We start from the raw sequence: 15,916 nt of genomic DNA, 5'->3' as shown, positions 1-15,916 counted from the left end.
ATATCGTATCGACGTAGGAATGGAAATTACCATTATTAATTGACAATACGTCGTCGATCTATCTAAATGTCGAGTTGAAGGCCAAAGCATTTTTTTTCTTTTTTTTTAATAAGTCTGCTAATAACGGAGCGCAATTTCTACCCATGGGTATTCCAGTAGATTTTTGGAATACCTGGTCTTGAGTTTCTGACTGACAACATCTTTGTGGTTTTGGGAGACCAGGTATTCCAACAGTCTATTGGAATCCCCACGGGTACAAATTGCGCTCCGTTATTAGCAGACTTATTTTTACATTCATATGAAGCAGAATTTATGCAAAATCTAATGCGTGAAAAGAAGAAAACACTTGCTGTGGCCTTCAACTCGACATTTAGATATATCGACGACGTATTGTCAATGGATATATCAATTTTTCGAAATTAATCCAAAACTGGAAAATTACAACATTTTTGGAAAGGAAATTAAATAAATAAGTAGAACTTTCACAATGTAACACTTATGTCATCTAAAGGTACTTGTCATAGATAATGAAAATATTCAAAAAGTTAACATTCATGGGCAAATAACAACATACGTTGAGAATAACAAAATGAAAAAATCAAAAGCCTGAAAGGCTTCAATGGCGTCGAACAAGAAAAACAATTTCAAAAGATCTGCAAATAGGTCAAGTGAGTGACTCCAGTAACATAATAATAAAATTTAAAAAAAAATAGTCTTAACACAAATACAGTATAGGGCCTGATAGCCTTGTGTCCTGCTCCGAATGAGTCAGGGTTCGAATTGACCAGACATCGTCAGAAATGTCCATCCTCTATATCAATCTAATTTCTTTTCAGTCAATCGAAGACATATGAAGGGTTTCATAAATCATTTTAATTAATTGCCATTGGCAGAGTGTTGTTCTGTTGTATAGTGATTGCATCTTAACTACAACCATGACTCTAATGTTACAAGTACGATCGACTTACGATAAGGCGCGGTAAACAAATGGAGGAAATGGATAAATACAGTAATACTGGCATTACTGGTCAATATCGTAGGTTGTTCGGCTAAAACTGGACTGAAGATCGTAAAAGTAAAGCTAAGATTAAGAAATTCAATCTTTATAGTCTTGTTGTATTCGTGTTTATTTTGTAAGTATTTTACCGTATTTAATTAAGATTGCTTGTATTACAGTTATCGGTCCCAAAATGTGATTCATGTCATTCAACGCACCCTCTCAGTAGAAATTCATCCGCAACAACCATAACGTTTTTCTTGCGTAAAAATTAAACATAATATCGTTGTTTTGTAGTAGTATTAATTGAAGATACAATTGATTTAATTTTATATTCAAGCTATTATTCATTGTGAACGTTTTAAAAGAAATTGGTTTACAGCTGTTGCTATTTTCTATTGCGGATGCATCCACTGACACGTGCGGTCGCGTAAACCTGACTGATCGCTAGATGACGATCGGGCAAGCCCGACGCCATAAAAAAACAAATCATAAAATTTTCATTTTGCCAAAAAAGATTAAAATCTGTATTATCAATCAGCTATAAAGGTATAATTAATACACAATTCATTCTGATAAAGTGTTCAGTGTTCATTTTCAACTATATTAACATAATAAGCTTTGATATGTCCAGAAAGACAAGTTGAAAAAAGAATGGCAAGCACACTGAAAATGATATTGTTTAAATTGTGCAACATCTAGAAACTGTATGTTTTTTTTGTAATTGCAAACTTTGGAAACATGAAATATACGGAGATAACGATTCACGAACAGTATGCAAGCTTTACGTCCATTAAACAATACAATATAGGAGCATTGCAATCACAAACTTCCAAACACTGGAGATGGGACATCTGCCGACAGGTCACACCCATCGTGCACTTTTTGACATGATCGGAAAATAACAGAAATATCCGTAAAAAATAAGTTTGTACATGTATATAATGGTCTAATGGTTAGTATGAAACACGTCAGTATGCATTTGATTTAATGAAACATTGTACCGTATATACTCGCCTATAAGTCGGATTTTTGGGAGTTAATCTGTTGTCCAAAACTCTATGTCCGACTTATAGGCGAGTATAAAATGAATGGTATTATATGAGGTCAGTCCCTCTGATATATAAGCTTATCAAATACAACCGACTTATAGGCGGACCGACTTATAGGCGAGTATATACGGTATATGCTGACAAGGCCATTGTATCGACCAAAGAATTTAAGAAATGATGACTTCAAAAGATACTCCTAATATTCTTGTTTCATCAACTTGTTCGTAAATAACTCATTCATATGTAGAGCATGTTCTTGCATATCTTATCAACAAAGATATAAAAAATGTATGCAGGTGATGAAGGTATAAGTACTGCTGCATATTTAGGAAAGTTAACAATTGAAAATTTAAGTCGTTTCGTTTGTCATAAACAGTGGTTGTTATATTACCATTACCGTTTCTAGAAGGATATGGAGATAACGAGCAGTATTCAATCTCAAAGTCCATAAAACAATGCAAAACAAGAGCAGAGCAAACACAGACCCCCGAAACATCAGAGGTGGGATCAGGCAGCAGTGAGCACCCCCTGCCAACCCGTCACACCCGCTGTGTGCTCATTGTCAAGTGGAATTTCTTAATATGAAACAGATGTGTCAAACTCTGTCGTATCTGTTATCACAAGCTCACCGGGATATATCATATCAACACAAAAAATCGAATTAACTATTGTCAATTGACAAAATGTCGTCGATATATATATCTAAATGTCGAGTTGAAGGCTACAGCGAGTGTTTTCTTCTTTTCACGTGTAAGATACGGTAAAAATTGTAGGAAATGCAGGTTGTTGACTTATTACGCCACCTGCTTAAAAATAAGAGGTGTATAGTGATTGGGGTGTTTGTCTATCTGTTTGTAGGTCTGTCCCTCCTCCGTTACGCTAAATAAGTGAAAGAGTATATAGTGATTGCGATGTCCTTCTGTCTGTCAGTCGGTTATGCTATGGGGTACCCATCTCTTATCTGCAACTCCTCTTAAACCACTCTATGAAATTTGATTAGACGTTCAGGAAATCTATGTTACATAGTGCATTTCTGAATCTGTTATCATACTTTCTGATCGGACTCATCTTTTTGCCTCTGAATTTGTAATTGCAAAAAAAAAAAAAAAATACATGCTGTCATTCTTTCTATAATATTGAGGGATACCAATTTTTAGATGCAAACACCCCCAATACCAAGGAATAAAATTTAATACATGTACAATCTTTATTACATAATGCCACTGTACATGCACCTACCATTTTACTTTCTGATCTCACACTTATTCGGGATCTCCCATGGACTTTATTATTATAATCGTATGGGAGGTTGGGATATCATTTTGTGACCTCAATACTCACAGTACCTTTTGGTTTTTTAATAAAAATGTATGTAAGGGTATATTTTTCTAAATAATATTAACGGATTGCTTCAGTAATCAGATCATACGCAGCTCTTATAGACAACCATCTCTTATCACAAAACAATCTAATTTGATTTGCAAAGAGGGATTTATACATCAAAATGAGTATCAATAAAACTTATTGCTTACAAGCAACAGTCCGTCAATCAGTTTTATTTAGATTTTCTTTTGATGCACTATATCTAGCTATTAAGAGTCTGATTAGTTCATATCCAATTGTTAAGGAAAACTCTGGTTTCAGCATGTATATTTTTGGCACTCGACCTGTAAAATAAAAAGAATAACAAAACTAACTTTACAGAAACATTTTTCTTCTAAAAATAATTTTATTTTTGCATTAAATACAATTATAATTCTAATTCTAAATATTGGGTTGTTATAAAAAATATCATTTTTTTTAACGTTTTCTAAGGAAAAAAAATATCTAAATGTATTTTCTTCCATTCCAGATGCATTTCAATTAAAAGTTAAAAAAAACCCAGAACAATTGAGTTTAACACTTTTTCGTCAAAAATATAACATTATTTTGGTATATTTAAGTATGAGGAGGTGAGCAGATAATATACCATATTATTTTTCTTTTGTTCTCTGAGTATCAGAAAGTGTACATGTCTGTGACCTTCACTATGTTGCAATTCCTTGGGATGCCATAATAATAAATTTCAAAGAGAGAATATTCTAAATTTAGCTTCACCTGTCATGATATCTGCCCATTTAGCCAGAAATTTGTCTCCCTTCCTCTGAAGTGCTGCAGCAGAGGCATCCAGTAAAATAGGAAATCGATACATCATTTGACAAAATATCATAGACCTTTAAAAAAAAATTGGTACATCATTTGACAAAATATCATAGACCTTTAAAAGAAAATTGGTACATCATTTGACAAAATATCACGGACCTATAATAGGAAATTGTTACATTATTTGATTGAATAATTGTACATTGTTTAATGCCAAGTCAGCAATATTTCAGCCATATTTCGGTGATAACATCATTTGACAAAATATCAAGGACCTGTTAAAGGAAACCGGTAGATCATTTGACAATTGCTTGGTACATCATTTGACAAAATATCATAGAGCAGTGATAAGTAATTGGTACATCATTTAACAAAATATCATTCATAGTCCTCATAAAAATAAATTGGTACATCAACATGATCAATTGACAAAATATCATACATTTGTACACTTGTTGATTCCAGCATAAACTATTGCCAGAGGATAGAAAACTTTTTAACAGCTATATTTATGGGTTAAAAACTTTTACAAGGCTCCAAAATCATAAACAAGTGTGCCTGATATTCAGAACTCACCATTTGAAATCAAATCCGAATTTGTTCATCCATTGCTGATGATATAGCTTCATTACGTCACTGTCATAATTACCCTGCTTGATGGCCTCATCTAAAAATAGCGCTGCAATCTTTCCTCCCTCCATAGCATGGTGTATTCCCTCCCCTGTAGAAAACCAAAACATCAGTGACTGATATACTCTATCATAAATCTTACTAGAGAATTAATAGCATGGTGTATTCCCTCCCCTGTAGAAAACCCAAACATCACTGGCTGATATACTGTAGATTCCTAATTATACGCGAGGAATTAATTTCCGCGTAATTTCGCTAGAAGCATCGCTCGCGAATAAATATTACTCGTTTTTATTTTTATGGTGCTGAAATCAATGTAAATTCTGTTGATCAACCGTCCATTCGCGAATTATTATTCTCACGTTTTGACGTTAAAGAGCCAGTTCGCAGAAAAAAGCACTCGCGAAAAATAAGGAATTTACAGTACTCTATAAAATTACTAGAGAATTAATAGCATGGTGTATTCCATCCCCTGTAAAAAAAACCAAACACCAGTGACTGATATTCTCTATAATCTTACAAGAGAATTAATAGCATGGTGTACCCCTCCCCCCTTGTACAGCACCCCAAAAATTGTTGACTGATATACTCTATAATCTTACTAGAGAATTAATAGCATGGTGTACCCCCACCCCCACTCACCCCCTTCTTTAGAAAATCCAAACATCAGTGACTGATATACTCTATAATCTTTCCAGAGAATTGATTAAGTAATAAAAATTTCAGGTGTTATGGCATACTTCCAACATATTTAACAACATGGACTTTCTTTAATACTTGCACGTACTCAATTCAATGAAAACATGTCCAAGGGCCATAACAATCACCTGAGTATAATTACAACATTAATTGTAAAGGATGCTTTAAAGTATAAATATTTATAATTTTTTATAAAAACTATTATACATTTTTATTAATGAAATGTGATTGCTTTCTATTACTTGCCTGAGAGAGGATCTTAGTCATCTGTGAGGGGTCTAACTCACCTGTGAGGGGGTCTATCATTCCTGCTGCATCCCCCACAATCAGCACATGGTGCCCATAAGATACATCTTCTCCCCCAAGTCTTAAACTAGCTAAAAAATTAACACCATGATCATAAAATATATGCAGTACACCATAGCAATATTCTTTCTTCTACAGTATAAATGTAAAAGGTGAACAATCATAAGCAGTGATCAGTATCAAAAATCCATTAACATTTTATTTTTAAACAGAAACTCCTACAAGTTAGAAAATCTACTTATTCTGATCATAAAACAATATATTTTTGCTAGTAAGTATGCCAAAACTATAAAATTAAACATTGAGACTTTGAAAAATGTTATTACTGAAAGAATTAGAGTAGAAAAATTTCTTTTGTTAAAAAATTGTAAATATGATGAATTTGAAAGACACTGGCAGGAAATATTTGAAAAACTTTAAATTTTCTTTCCACTAGCTGTTCAATTAAGTGTGTGCCCTCTCATCTCTCTCTCTCTCACTCACTTTCTTTCTTTCCCCCTTTGTCTCCCCCTCTCTTTCCACATAAACTTTCACACTAGTTTTTATTATTATTTTTTTTTGTTTTTGTCTTTTGCTTTATTTGTATATGTATTTATGTATACGTCTCTTTCATATTTGTGTAATTTGTGTGAAAGTTAAAATAAACTTCTCATAAAAAAAAAAAAAAAAAAAAAATATTCATCTGTGAGGGGTCTAACTCACCTGTGAGGGGGTTTAACTCACCTATAAAGGGATTCATTTTATATATGTAAGGAAGGTATAAACTCGGATCTCTTGAGATTACAGAGGTGGGATCAGCTGCCATGGAGGAGTGAGTATTCCCTGCTGACTGCTCCTAACCCACCTAACCCTATGTCTCCTATTAGAAAAATTAACAACTTCTACAATATAACAGTCTAGGTAATTATTCAAAGCCATTAATTTATCATATTTTAATTCAAAAAGTATAGAATTCAAATAACATTTACAGAAAAATAAATTGCAAAAAACAGCTAAAATTGCCAAGTTTTTGTTATGCAGTGTTTAGCTGGGCAACAACATCATAAAATATCCAGTACAAGACAGCAATTTCCAGACTTCTACAGTATAAGATGTAAAAGTTAAATATCATAAGCAGTGATCAATATTTAAAAAATCCATTAACATTTTATATATGTAGGGAAGGTATAAACTCGGATCTATTGAGATTACAGAGGTGGGATCAGGTGCCATGGAGGAGTAAGTATTCCCTGCTGACTGCTCCTAACCCACCTAACCCTATGTCTCCTATTAGAAAAATAAACAACTTCTACAATATCATAGTCTAGATATATAATTATTTAAAGCCATTAATTTATCATATTTTAATTCAAGAAGTATAAAATTCAAATCTTATTTACAGAAAAAAAAAAATTGCCAAAAAATGCTAAAATGCCAAGATTTTGTAATGCAGTATTTAGTTGCAATAATTAAAGCCTCTCTATTTGTTTCTCTCCTGAAAACATTAGATTAAAAATATCACAGGGGGCACAATAATTGCCTCTTTGTAGTGATCATAATATTATTAGTTACACAGTCAGTTAGTGACCTAATATGGATTCATACAGGGTGTGAAATGGAAATCGCTATTGGGCGAGGCGAAGCTGAGTCCCAATACGGATTTCCATTTCACACCCTGTATGAATCCGTATTTGGTCACTAACTGACTGTGTTATGAATTTATCCCGCTGAAGACCTTTTTCAATATAAAAAAAAATATTTGTGCATTTTAGGCCAGATAAAATTAATCTTTAGATTCTCATCCCCGCCCACCCCTTTCAAAGTCTCCCGCCCCGGCGTTTTTTATTTTGATTTTTTTATGTTAATAAAGGCATTTTCATGTATTTTCATTCAGCAAGAATATTGGTCGAAGTTTAGGAGTTATCTCCCTTCTGTATTAAAAGTCGCGTGTCGCTATTTATAGCAAAAGAGCTATGTGAAGAATGGAGAAAAATCGGCAATAAAAGCAGTTTAAATATTTAAGGAAAAGATTATTTGTCAGTATAGAGAAGGCAGAGAAAAAATGATAGCATAAACACATCTAGATACCATCACTGGCATGAGCAAGTTTTTTAAGATTATTTAAAACTAAGTATAAAAATAGACATGGAAAATGACACCTGATCAAGTTCTAATGATCTCCAACTGTGTGTGATTTTGATTTGAAAAAAAAAAATAAAACATCGTAGGCAGACTTTAGAGAATGTTTACTGCTAAGAAAATGTTAAATCTTAAAACTGTTCAGGCCTAGGTTCTTTCGGTAGGATATTTTATTAGAATATTTTAATATAGATTTTGTAAATATGACCTATTTCATTGTCAAACATGTCTCTTGAACGATCCAATTTTTGAGGAAGGTGGAAATCTATGATATTTTACAGAAAACAGAGGAATATGAAGGTAAAACTCAAGGGTATTTAGGGAAAGGCCGATGAGAAGTCATGCATACAAAATTTATTGGTATATCGACAGTACCCCACCTCATTTTGTTTTGCATGTGCCATATATGTGTACTTGATAATTTGTTAATTAACAATAAATATCTAATAATTTAAGCAAGAATTTTCTTTAAATATTTAAAAGAATATGAAAAAAATAAAATCTATTCATATTAGCATTAACATAATGAAAAAATGATACTTACAATTTAACAATTATAAAAAATAAAAAATAAAATCCGCCCACCCGCCCCAATTTTTTTTAGCAAATTAGGATGAGAATCTAAAGATTAATTTTACCTGGCCTTATGAAAATATTAAGTTTTAATCCAATAACAATCAACATAAAATATCGTTACGGTAACAATAAATTTAACTAAACTACCTACGTAAACTGTTTCTTAGCCGCCATTTTTATTTACAATAACAACGCTTCGAACAGAATCGCATGCCCAATTTTCATAGACGTAATACGGAAAATTTCAGGACGTCATGTGATTAGCTTTTATTTGTCTGAAGCGGGATAAATCTTTATATTACATGTCTAATAGGTTATCATTGTTAACAAGCCATTCTTTTCTAAAACAGTATATTAAACACAACATAAATTCAGACAGGCTCATTCTACTATTTTCACCTCTCTCAGGATTTCTCCTCTCTTATTTCAATCTTCACTATTACTCTCTCTGTTTTTTTAATTATAAATCCTTCTGATTTCAGTTTACCTGCATTCATTCTCTCTATCTTGGCTTCTTTACCCAGGGCTCGGCTGATGTTAGGATCCTTTGTCTGCAGGTTGTCATGCCAATATTTAAGGTCATCTGGGGTCACCTTGGGGTTACCAGGAATAATGTAAACACAGTAGTTCAGCTCATCATTTGGATGGCGGAAAAGTGCAGAGTAACCTTAGAATTAAAACAGTTACATGTATTACATCATTTGATCATCATCAAATACAAGTAACAATCACTAAGGGCCTCACTGAGAGATATTTATCAAGGATACTAGTGTGGTCAGGGCAGAACATTGGAATATTTATATATTAGGTTACAAGTGGGGAAAGACTCAAATTTGGGGATCTAGGTTACCAGTGTGGTATTAATACCTGGTAACATTTCCTTGTTGTAAAAGACAACTCCATCGGCTTTGAATTTGTGGGTTCCTCCCTCGACATAAGCCCTGGAACATGTGCTATCAGGGGGGCGTGAAATCAGGCCGAGCTGTGTGGCAAGTCTGGAGGGGGAACCATCGGCACAAACCAACACCTGATATAAAAAAACACAAACAAGAAACCTAAAATTAAAAAAATACACAAACACCTGATATAAAACAACAAACCAACACCTGATACAAAAAAACACACAAACCAACACCTGATAAAACATTTTTTATAACACAAACCAACACCTGATAAAACAATAACATTTCTTAATAGTCACCTTCTGCAAACAGAGATCTACAATGCTAAGGGTGTCTCTGTGAATCTTTCTACAGAGAGTTACCTACCTTTGCTTAAAAAGTGTCTGTTGATTTTGTCCTAAAGAGTTATTCAAGCTTATTTTGAGAGTGACTAAAAAGAGTTACTTGTCCTTACTTTGAGAGTGTCTAAAAAGAGTTACTTGCCCTTACTTTGAGAGTGTGTTCTCACAGTTACCTGCCCTTGCTTTGAGATTGTCTACAAAGAGTTACCTACCCTTGCTTTGAGAGTGTGTTCTCAGAGTTATCTACCATTACTTTGAGAGTGTGTTCTCAGAGTTACCTACCCTTGCTTTGAGAGTATCTGTTGATCCTTCCCTATAAAGCGTCCACAGACCTGTGGAGTTATCAAACTTGGCTTCATTTACTGACCACTCCTCTCGTAGATCTGCACCTATTCTATACAAACACAGAACTCATAGAAAATATACAAACACTGACCTCATAAAAAATATACATACATTTATCTCATAAAGTAAACTTTAAGGTTATACGGTCTTCTATATTAAGTATTATCGCATTGATGTTAGGATATAATGCATAATTATCTTAGTATTTTAACTTGGTCCTAACATTTAAAATTTGTTTTTGAATTGACAAAATATTTTTGTCAATTGCAGGTAAATCGAAATAATGAACCGTGCATACTGACCCCTTTTAGTAAGTTTTTTTGAGAGTTAATCTTTGGTCCAAAACCCCTTAACAGACATGCAAACAGACATACAAACAGACAGACAGACAGACAGACAAACAAACAGACATACTGACAGACATACAAACAGACTTACAAACACACATACAAACAGACAGACAGTCTGCTGGGTAAAATGATACCTAAATGTCACTTTGCTCTTCAAGCAAAATTGTGTAAATCATGTAACATATGCATAAAATGTTACCGGTAATTCTTTTTTTTTTCTCTCCCCTCACTAGGACTCAAGCCTTCAGATAAAAAATCCATATTTAATATGCCATACTATAGATCCTACAGCTGTTTGTCATCCTAACCTTCTAGGGCTGAGCTCAGTGGACTGGTTCCCAGTGTGGGAGATTCAATGACTCCCATTCACATCACAGAAAAACTGGGTAAAAGCACATGATTTTAGCCCCATGACTTGGAATTTCTCAAAACTATTATATCCTTAATATTAACAGAGTGATTTCTCTATCTAGAACTATAACCCTGCATTTCTGTTTTAATTGCTCTTGTGAGATCAGACACATTCAGGATTAGGCCTATAAAAGGTCACAGTTTTTAGGAAATGCTTCAATGAAGTAGAAAGCCAATTGATGATGAGAAAGAACTTCAGCTTTAAATAATGCTTTAGAAATGATGAATTGTACCTCTTGGCAGCTTTTGCTATGGCCTCATCAAGATGAAGACGTTTACATGCAATGGCTGCTGGGATTTCTCCGATGACTTCTTTACTGCGACCCACGTAACTAAGTCCACCAGGGCTGCATAATCCCCCACTATCTGCCTGGTAATTAAGGTTAAGAACATTAATTAATGTTTACAAATTAATGGTACATCTTCATAATTGTCAACTTATAAAATGATAATTTGAGTTATGAACTTTTTAGTATTACCTAATTTGTACCCAGACGGGGTTTTCTAAGAAATGAATTTGAATTTTGTGAATTCGTGAAAACATATGAACTACGACACTTCATGCTCACAAATTTGATCAAGCGTGTTAGCTACAGTTCATGATATATATGCAGATGTGAAGCATCCTAGTTCATGTACCTCATTAATTCTCAAAAATTAAATTCATATCAGATATTAACATTTTTGTATGATGACCTGCCATATAGTTTTGTCATTCAATGGTGATTTTTTTTTTTTAAAAAGGTTGCACTATTTCTTACTAAAATTACATCACTATGGAAATATTCTTACTCGTCCCATGGCATGAAAATGTGAACATTTTCTAATTTGCAAGGAATCTAAGGGAAATACCTAAGAAATCTTTTTAAGTTTTGTGTGAATTATTGGTGTGTGGTGACTTATCACGCACTAGCTCTGCATGAAAATATGCCTACATGCAAGTCTGTCTGATTCACATACCAATAATTAAATCACAACTAGAGCAAAGCTCGTTGCAAAGCAACGAGTAGGTCTTCCGTCCTGTTTTGACCGGAAGTGACGTCAACAAAAGAAAGCAATGAGCTAAGTCGTCTCCAGTCACTTCAATTTCAATTTTGCATCAAAACCTTAAAAAATAAGCTATTTTTGGCTACTTCCGGTTTGACCGGAAGTGATGTTGACGGACGGAAAATTAAGTTTTATGCTTCCTGTGACATATGTTACCTAAAACTTGTCAAGAACGGCAAATATATGCATTTTCTGACGACTTCCGGTTTGACCGGAAGTGACGGCTCTTTTGACGACTTCAATAGATTAAGCTTGACATTTTGAACAACTTTGCTTCTTGGACGTATTACAAATTCTCAATACTTTTTGAGATATTTGGAAAAAACTTTTGGCCCCTCTAGATCCCTTAATTTAGGGGTCAGCCATTTTTTTGAGATATCATTTGAAAGATCTTTTAATTCTGCACAAATTTTGTTCTATATGTTTTAACAAAATATTTTTAGTTTAGAAGATAAAAAGCAAAATATGTGTAAATTTTCGCTCTTTTAGGCGTTCTAATTTTTGACCCCTGTATAGCGCCATTTTGAATAGAGAAATCGAAAAAGAAAAACCGATGTGCACAACTTCAATCCTTCTATTATCTAAAATCAGTTCAATTTCTGCTCCAGCTTTAGCCGTCTCTGAGCCTTTGTCTGGAAACGAAAGCCTATAAATTTTCGTTTAAAGGAAAATAACTCAAAACCGGAACTGATTTTTTGAAATTTTAGACAACATTCTGATAGAGTTTAGTAACTTCTAGAAGCTCTGAAAATTTGAGCGAAATCAATTGAGAAATGAGAGATATGAGGCTTCAAAGTTGGCGTCTAGGAAGTAGAAGAAAAAAAAAAGAATAATAATCTTTACCAACAGAATCAGTAGAAGGTCTTCCGTTGGAAACGGAAGACCTTAATAAACTTAAAAACATTCCTTATATTTACATTTTCCATGTCGTAAGGCACTAATAATATCTGAATTCCTCGCTGTTCTATTTTGTTGCATTTTTCTAAAGTATCTAGCCTCATTGTTACGTCATGTTTATAGAGCATGTTTCTCCATGTCTATTGCTCACATTAGTATACACGAAAATAGTTTTTAAATCGATTTCACTGTTGGTTTACCTGGTACTCGAAAACACAGCAAATGTCATGATTTGGAAATATTAATATAGATGTGTAAACTTGATTTTAAATTTTTTAGATTTCAATGTTTAATAAAGATGGAAATCTAGGAAATTGGCCGTCTATAACTCTATTCAACATTTATACTTAATTTAAGGTATTAATATTTCTCAGCTTTGTAACAATATAGATTTATAATACATACCACGTGCGCTTTGTTTTCTCGGATGAGTTGGTCATAAATGCCCATATCCATCAGAATCTCTATGGCCGTCTTACACACTGCGTCCCCGCAGTATTTATCTCGAGGAAATTTTTTCTTCTCTAAGAGCAAACACTTCCAGCCCAGCTTAGCTAGAATTCATTGAACATTTTCATAAGATATCTTAAGAATATAAAAATTAATTTACAATTCTCCAGAATCTAAGTTTTTAAAAATCATTTACATAAAATTAATAGTTATGTTTCTATTATTGTATTTATATGTATTTAGAATATATTTTGAAAAATCTGTTAGTATGCAAACATTTATATGTATTATGCATATATAATTTATCAAAAAAGAAATGATTTATTATAACAGACTTGTAAAAGAAACATGCACGCTAACTCTCGATTCCCGCCTACATTTTGGAACCATTTAATTCAATATAAATAGCAATTTGGCCATAAAATCTTTGTTTAATACAAAGAACAGTTCAATGGTAACTGATAAATCGTCTTAATACCAGCGCTAAACAGTAAATTATCCATAATTCCAGCTGTTGAAAAAAGGGGGGTAGACGATATTTTCCATTGAAATCAGAGTTTCAAGCATAACCTTATTTTGAAATAGTCTTGGATATGATCAAATGTTCCTTATATCTTTTCTTATGTTTTAGGCAAATAAATAAAACATAAATATTTCAATAAAATATAATGTTTCAGTGGTATATCGTTTTGAAATTGGTGGAAAATAAGCATTTTTATCGTTTTTTGTCAATAAACATATGTTCCACCCCGTGTCACACAAAAAGCTTTGGTATGAATTTGTGAAATAACATTTCATATTAGCTGTAAAAAGGAATTTTTGTGACACGGGGGGGAAAGATGTTTTAAAAATATTTTCCGTTTTTCGTTGATTTCTATAGTGAAAAACACAAGTTTTACCAAAATTTTAGAGTTATCTCTCTTTGTTTTCCCAAATAAGTAATGTTTTATTAAAATCCATATAATTAGCTATAATAAATATTAATAATTCATCGAATATGTTAACTTTTGAAAATTGACTTGGAGGTAGGCGGGAGAACAATACTGTCGTTCGCAGTTCTTTTATTCATGATGATACATGTATTTTATAAGTTTAAAATATTTTATAAGAATTTTGTGAAAAGGGTTACAGGGGAACTAATGCATGCACTTATTGTTAATCATTCTTATAATCAAAACTCAGAAGGCATTAGTTGATATGGCACTTTAGGGACCCTGAATTTCTTGCTATCAATATCAGCCCACCTATGACCAAACCTGCCTGACCACAACATAATTTGAAATTTTATATATTGTGAAATGCAGTAATTGGTGGAATAACATGTTGATATGTTTATGTAACGGGAGAGGAGAAAATGCAGCGGACCAGACCTGGAAACGAACCCGGGCCCCCTGGATTAAGGGTCAGATGCTCTACCAACTGAGCTATTTAGCCACCAGTGATCCAACCCGGCTGACCTCCACATTCCTCCTTTCTCAAAGGCCTTTGGCCGCCCCCCAAAGACCCCAACCCAGGCTCATCCCGGCAGGTCTTTCACCTGTCAATTCCAGGGCATGGCACAGCACCAAATGTAACGGGAGAGGAGAAAATGCAGCGGACAAGATCGGTCGGGATTCAAACCCGGACCAGCTATACATTTTCTCCTTTCCTGTTACAGATTTGGTGCTGTTGACCACCCCTGGACTTGCAGGCGAAAGTCCTGCCAGGGGCTAATAAGAACTTGGGTTGTGTCTTCGAGGGCAAAGACAATTTAAGGAGGGAGGAATGTAATGGTTTGGGCTGTGGATATCAGCCTAAGTAGCTCAGTCGTTAGAGCACCTGACTAGTGATACAGGGGTCCCTGGTTGATTCCCGGTCCAGCCATACATTTTCTCTTTTCCTGTTACACTTAAATTTTTTTTTAAACCAGTGTCGGATTTAGGGGGGGGGATAATAAATAATTTTTTTAGTGGTGTGCCGTGGGCCCAGTAACCCGGCACTTAACAATTGTGTGGCGGTCAGCTGGGTTCTATCAACAGTGGCCAGATAGCTCAGTTGGTAGAGCACCTGACCGGAGTTTCTGGGGGCCTGGGATCGAATCCCAGTCTGCTCTGCTGCATTTTCTCCTCTCCTTTTACACTTTAAAAGTGTGAATTTGACTATTTATAAACTCTTTAAACTCTTATACCCTTTTTTTATTACCTAGGTAATAAGCGCAGGTACTTCCTGCAGGTCCTGCACCACAGATTGCCACATCATAGTGAGGTTTTTCTTCATTCTGTAAAAGAAAACCTCAATGTTTCAATGTTTGTGAACAGCTGATACTAATGTCAACAAAACAAGTTAGCTCCCTTTAAGCATTTTGTTGCCTGCACATTACCGTATTTTATCTTTATGATTACCTTGATTTTATCATCTGGGTATTTTGATGGAAAATCTGTAATTTTTTTCTGGCTTTTCCTTTTGTGATATATGTACAGGATACATGTAAATATGATGACAAGACATGAAATCTCAAAAAACTCCATTGCAACTCAGAACTGTCGGAGAGCATGCATGCAGTCATTCAGTGACCTTTTACACTTTAAACTTTGAACACGATCGCATCACGAAAGAAAGTTAGACTTTTTTGATGCGTGTATTTTTTAGAAAAATATTTTCTTGACATTTTTAA

The 15,916-nt window shown here is 33.9% G+C and overlaps 1 protein-coding gene and 1 long non-coding RNA gene across 2 annotated transcripts; both read right to left on the bottom strand.

Moving 5' to 3' along the window:
- Positions 1 to 583: 583 nt before the first annotated feature.
- Positions 584 to 2,319, bottom strand: LOC134252194 (uncharacterized). The gene is made up of 2 exons (XR_009988925.1): positions 2,192 to 2,319; positions 584 to 2,009 (listed from the first exon to the last, which is right to left on the bottom strand). It is a non-coding gene; the product is annotated as an uncharacterized LOC134252194 (long non-coding RNA).
- A 1,202-nt stretch (positions 2,320 to 3,521) lies between these two features.
- On the bottom strand, positions 3,522 to 15,883 carry LOC134252196 (conditioned medium factor receptor 1-like). Its single transcript, XM_062734630.1, has 11 exons — positions 15,645 to 15,883; positions 15,445 to 15,520; positions 13,219 to 13,367; positions 11,103 to 11,239; positions 10,046 to 10,157; positions 9,388 to 9,547; positions 9,008 to 9,187; positions 5,808 to 5,897; positions 4,768 to 4,912; positions 4,147 to 4,262; positions 3,522 to 3,716 (listed from the first exon to the last, which is right to left on the bottom strand). The coding sequence occupies exons 1-11, from the start codon at positions 15,768 to 15,770 to the stop codon at positions 3,595 to 3,597; spliced, it is 1,413 nt and encodes a 470-aa protein (XP_062590614.1). The 5' UTR covers positions 15,771 to 15,883; the 3' UTR covers positions 3,522 to 3,594.
- Between the last annotated feature and the right edge of the window lie 33 nt (positions 15,884 to 15,916).

This window comes from Saccostrea cucullata, unplaced genomic scaffold, assembly GCF_032062105.1.
Source record: "Saccostrea cucullata isolate Sc308-1 unplaced genomic scaffold, CSIRO_AGI_Scuc_v1 ctg1616, whole genome shotgun sequence".
NCBI classification, from domain to species: domain Eukaryota; kingdom Metazoa; phylum Mollusca; class Bivalvia; order Ostreida; family Ostreidae; genus Saccostrea; species Saccostrea cuccullata.
This window is presented reverse-complemented; position numbering and strand designations above follow the sequence as displayed.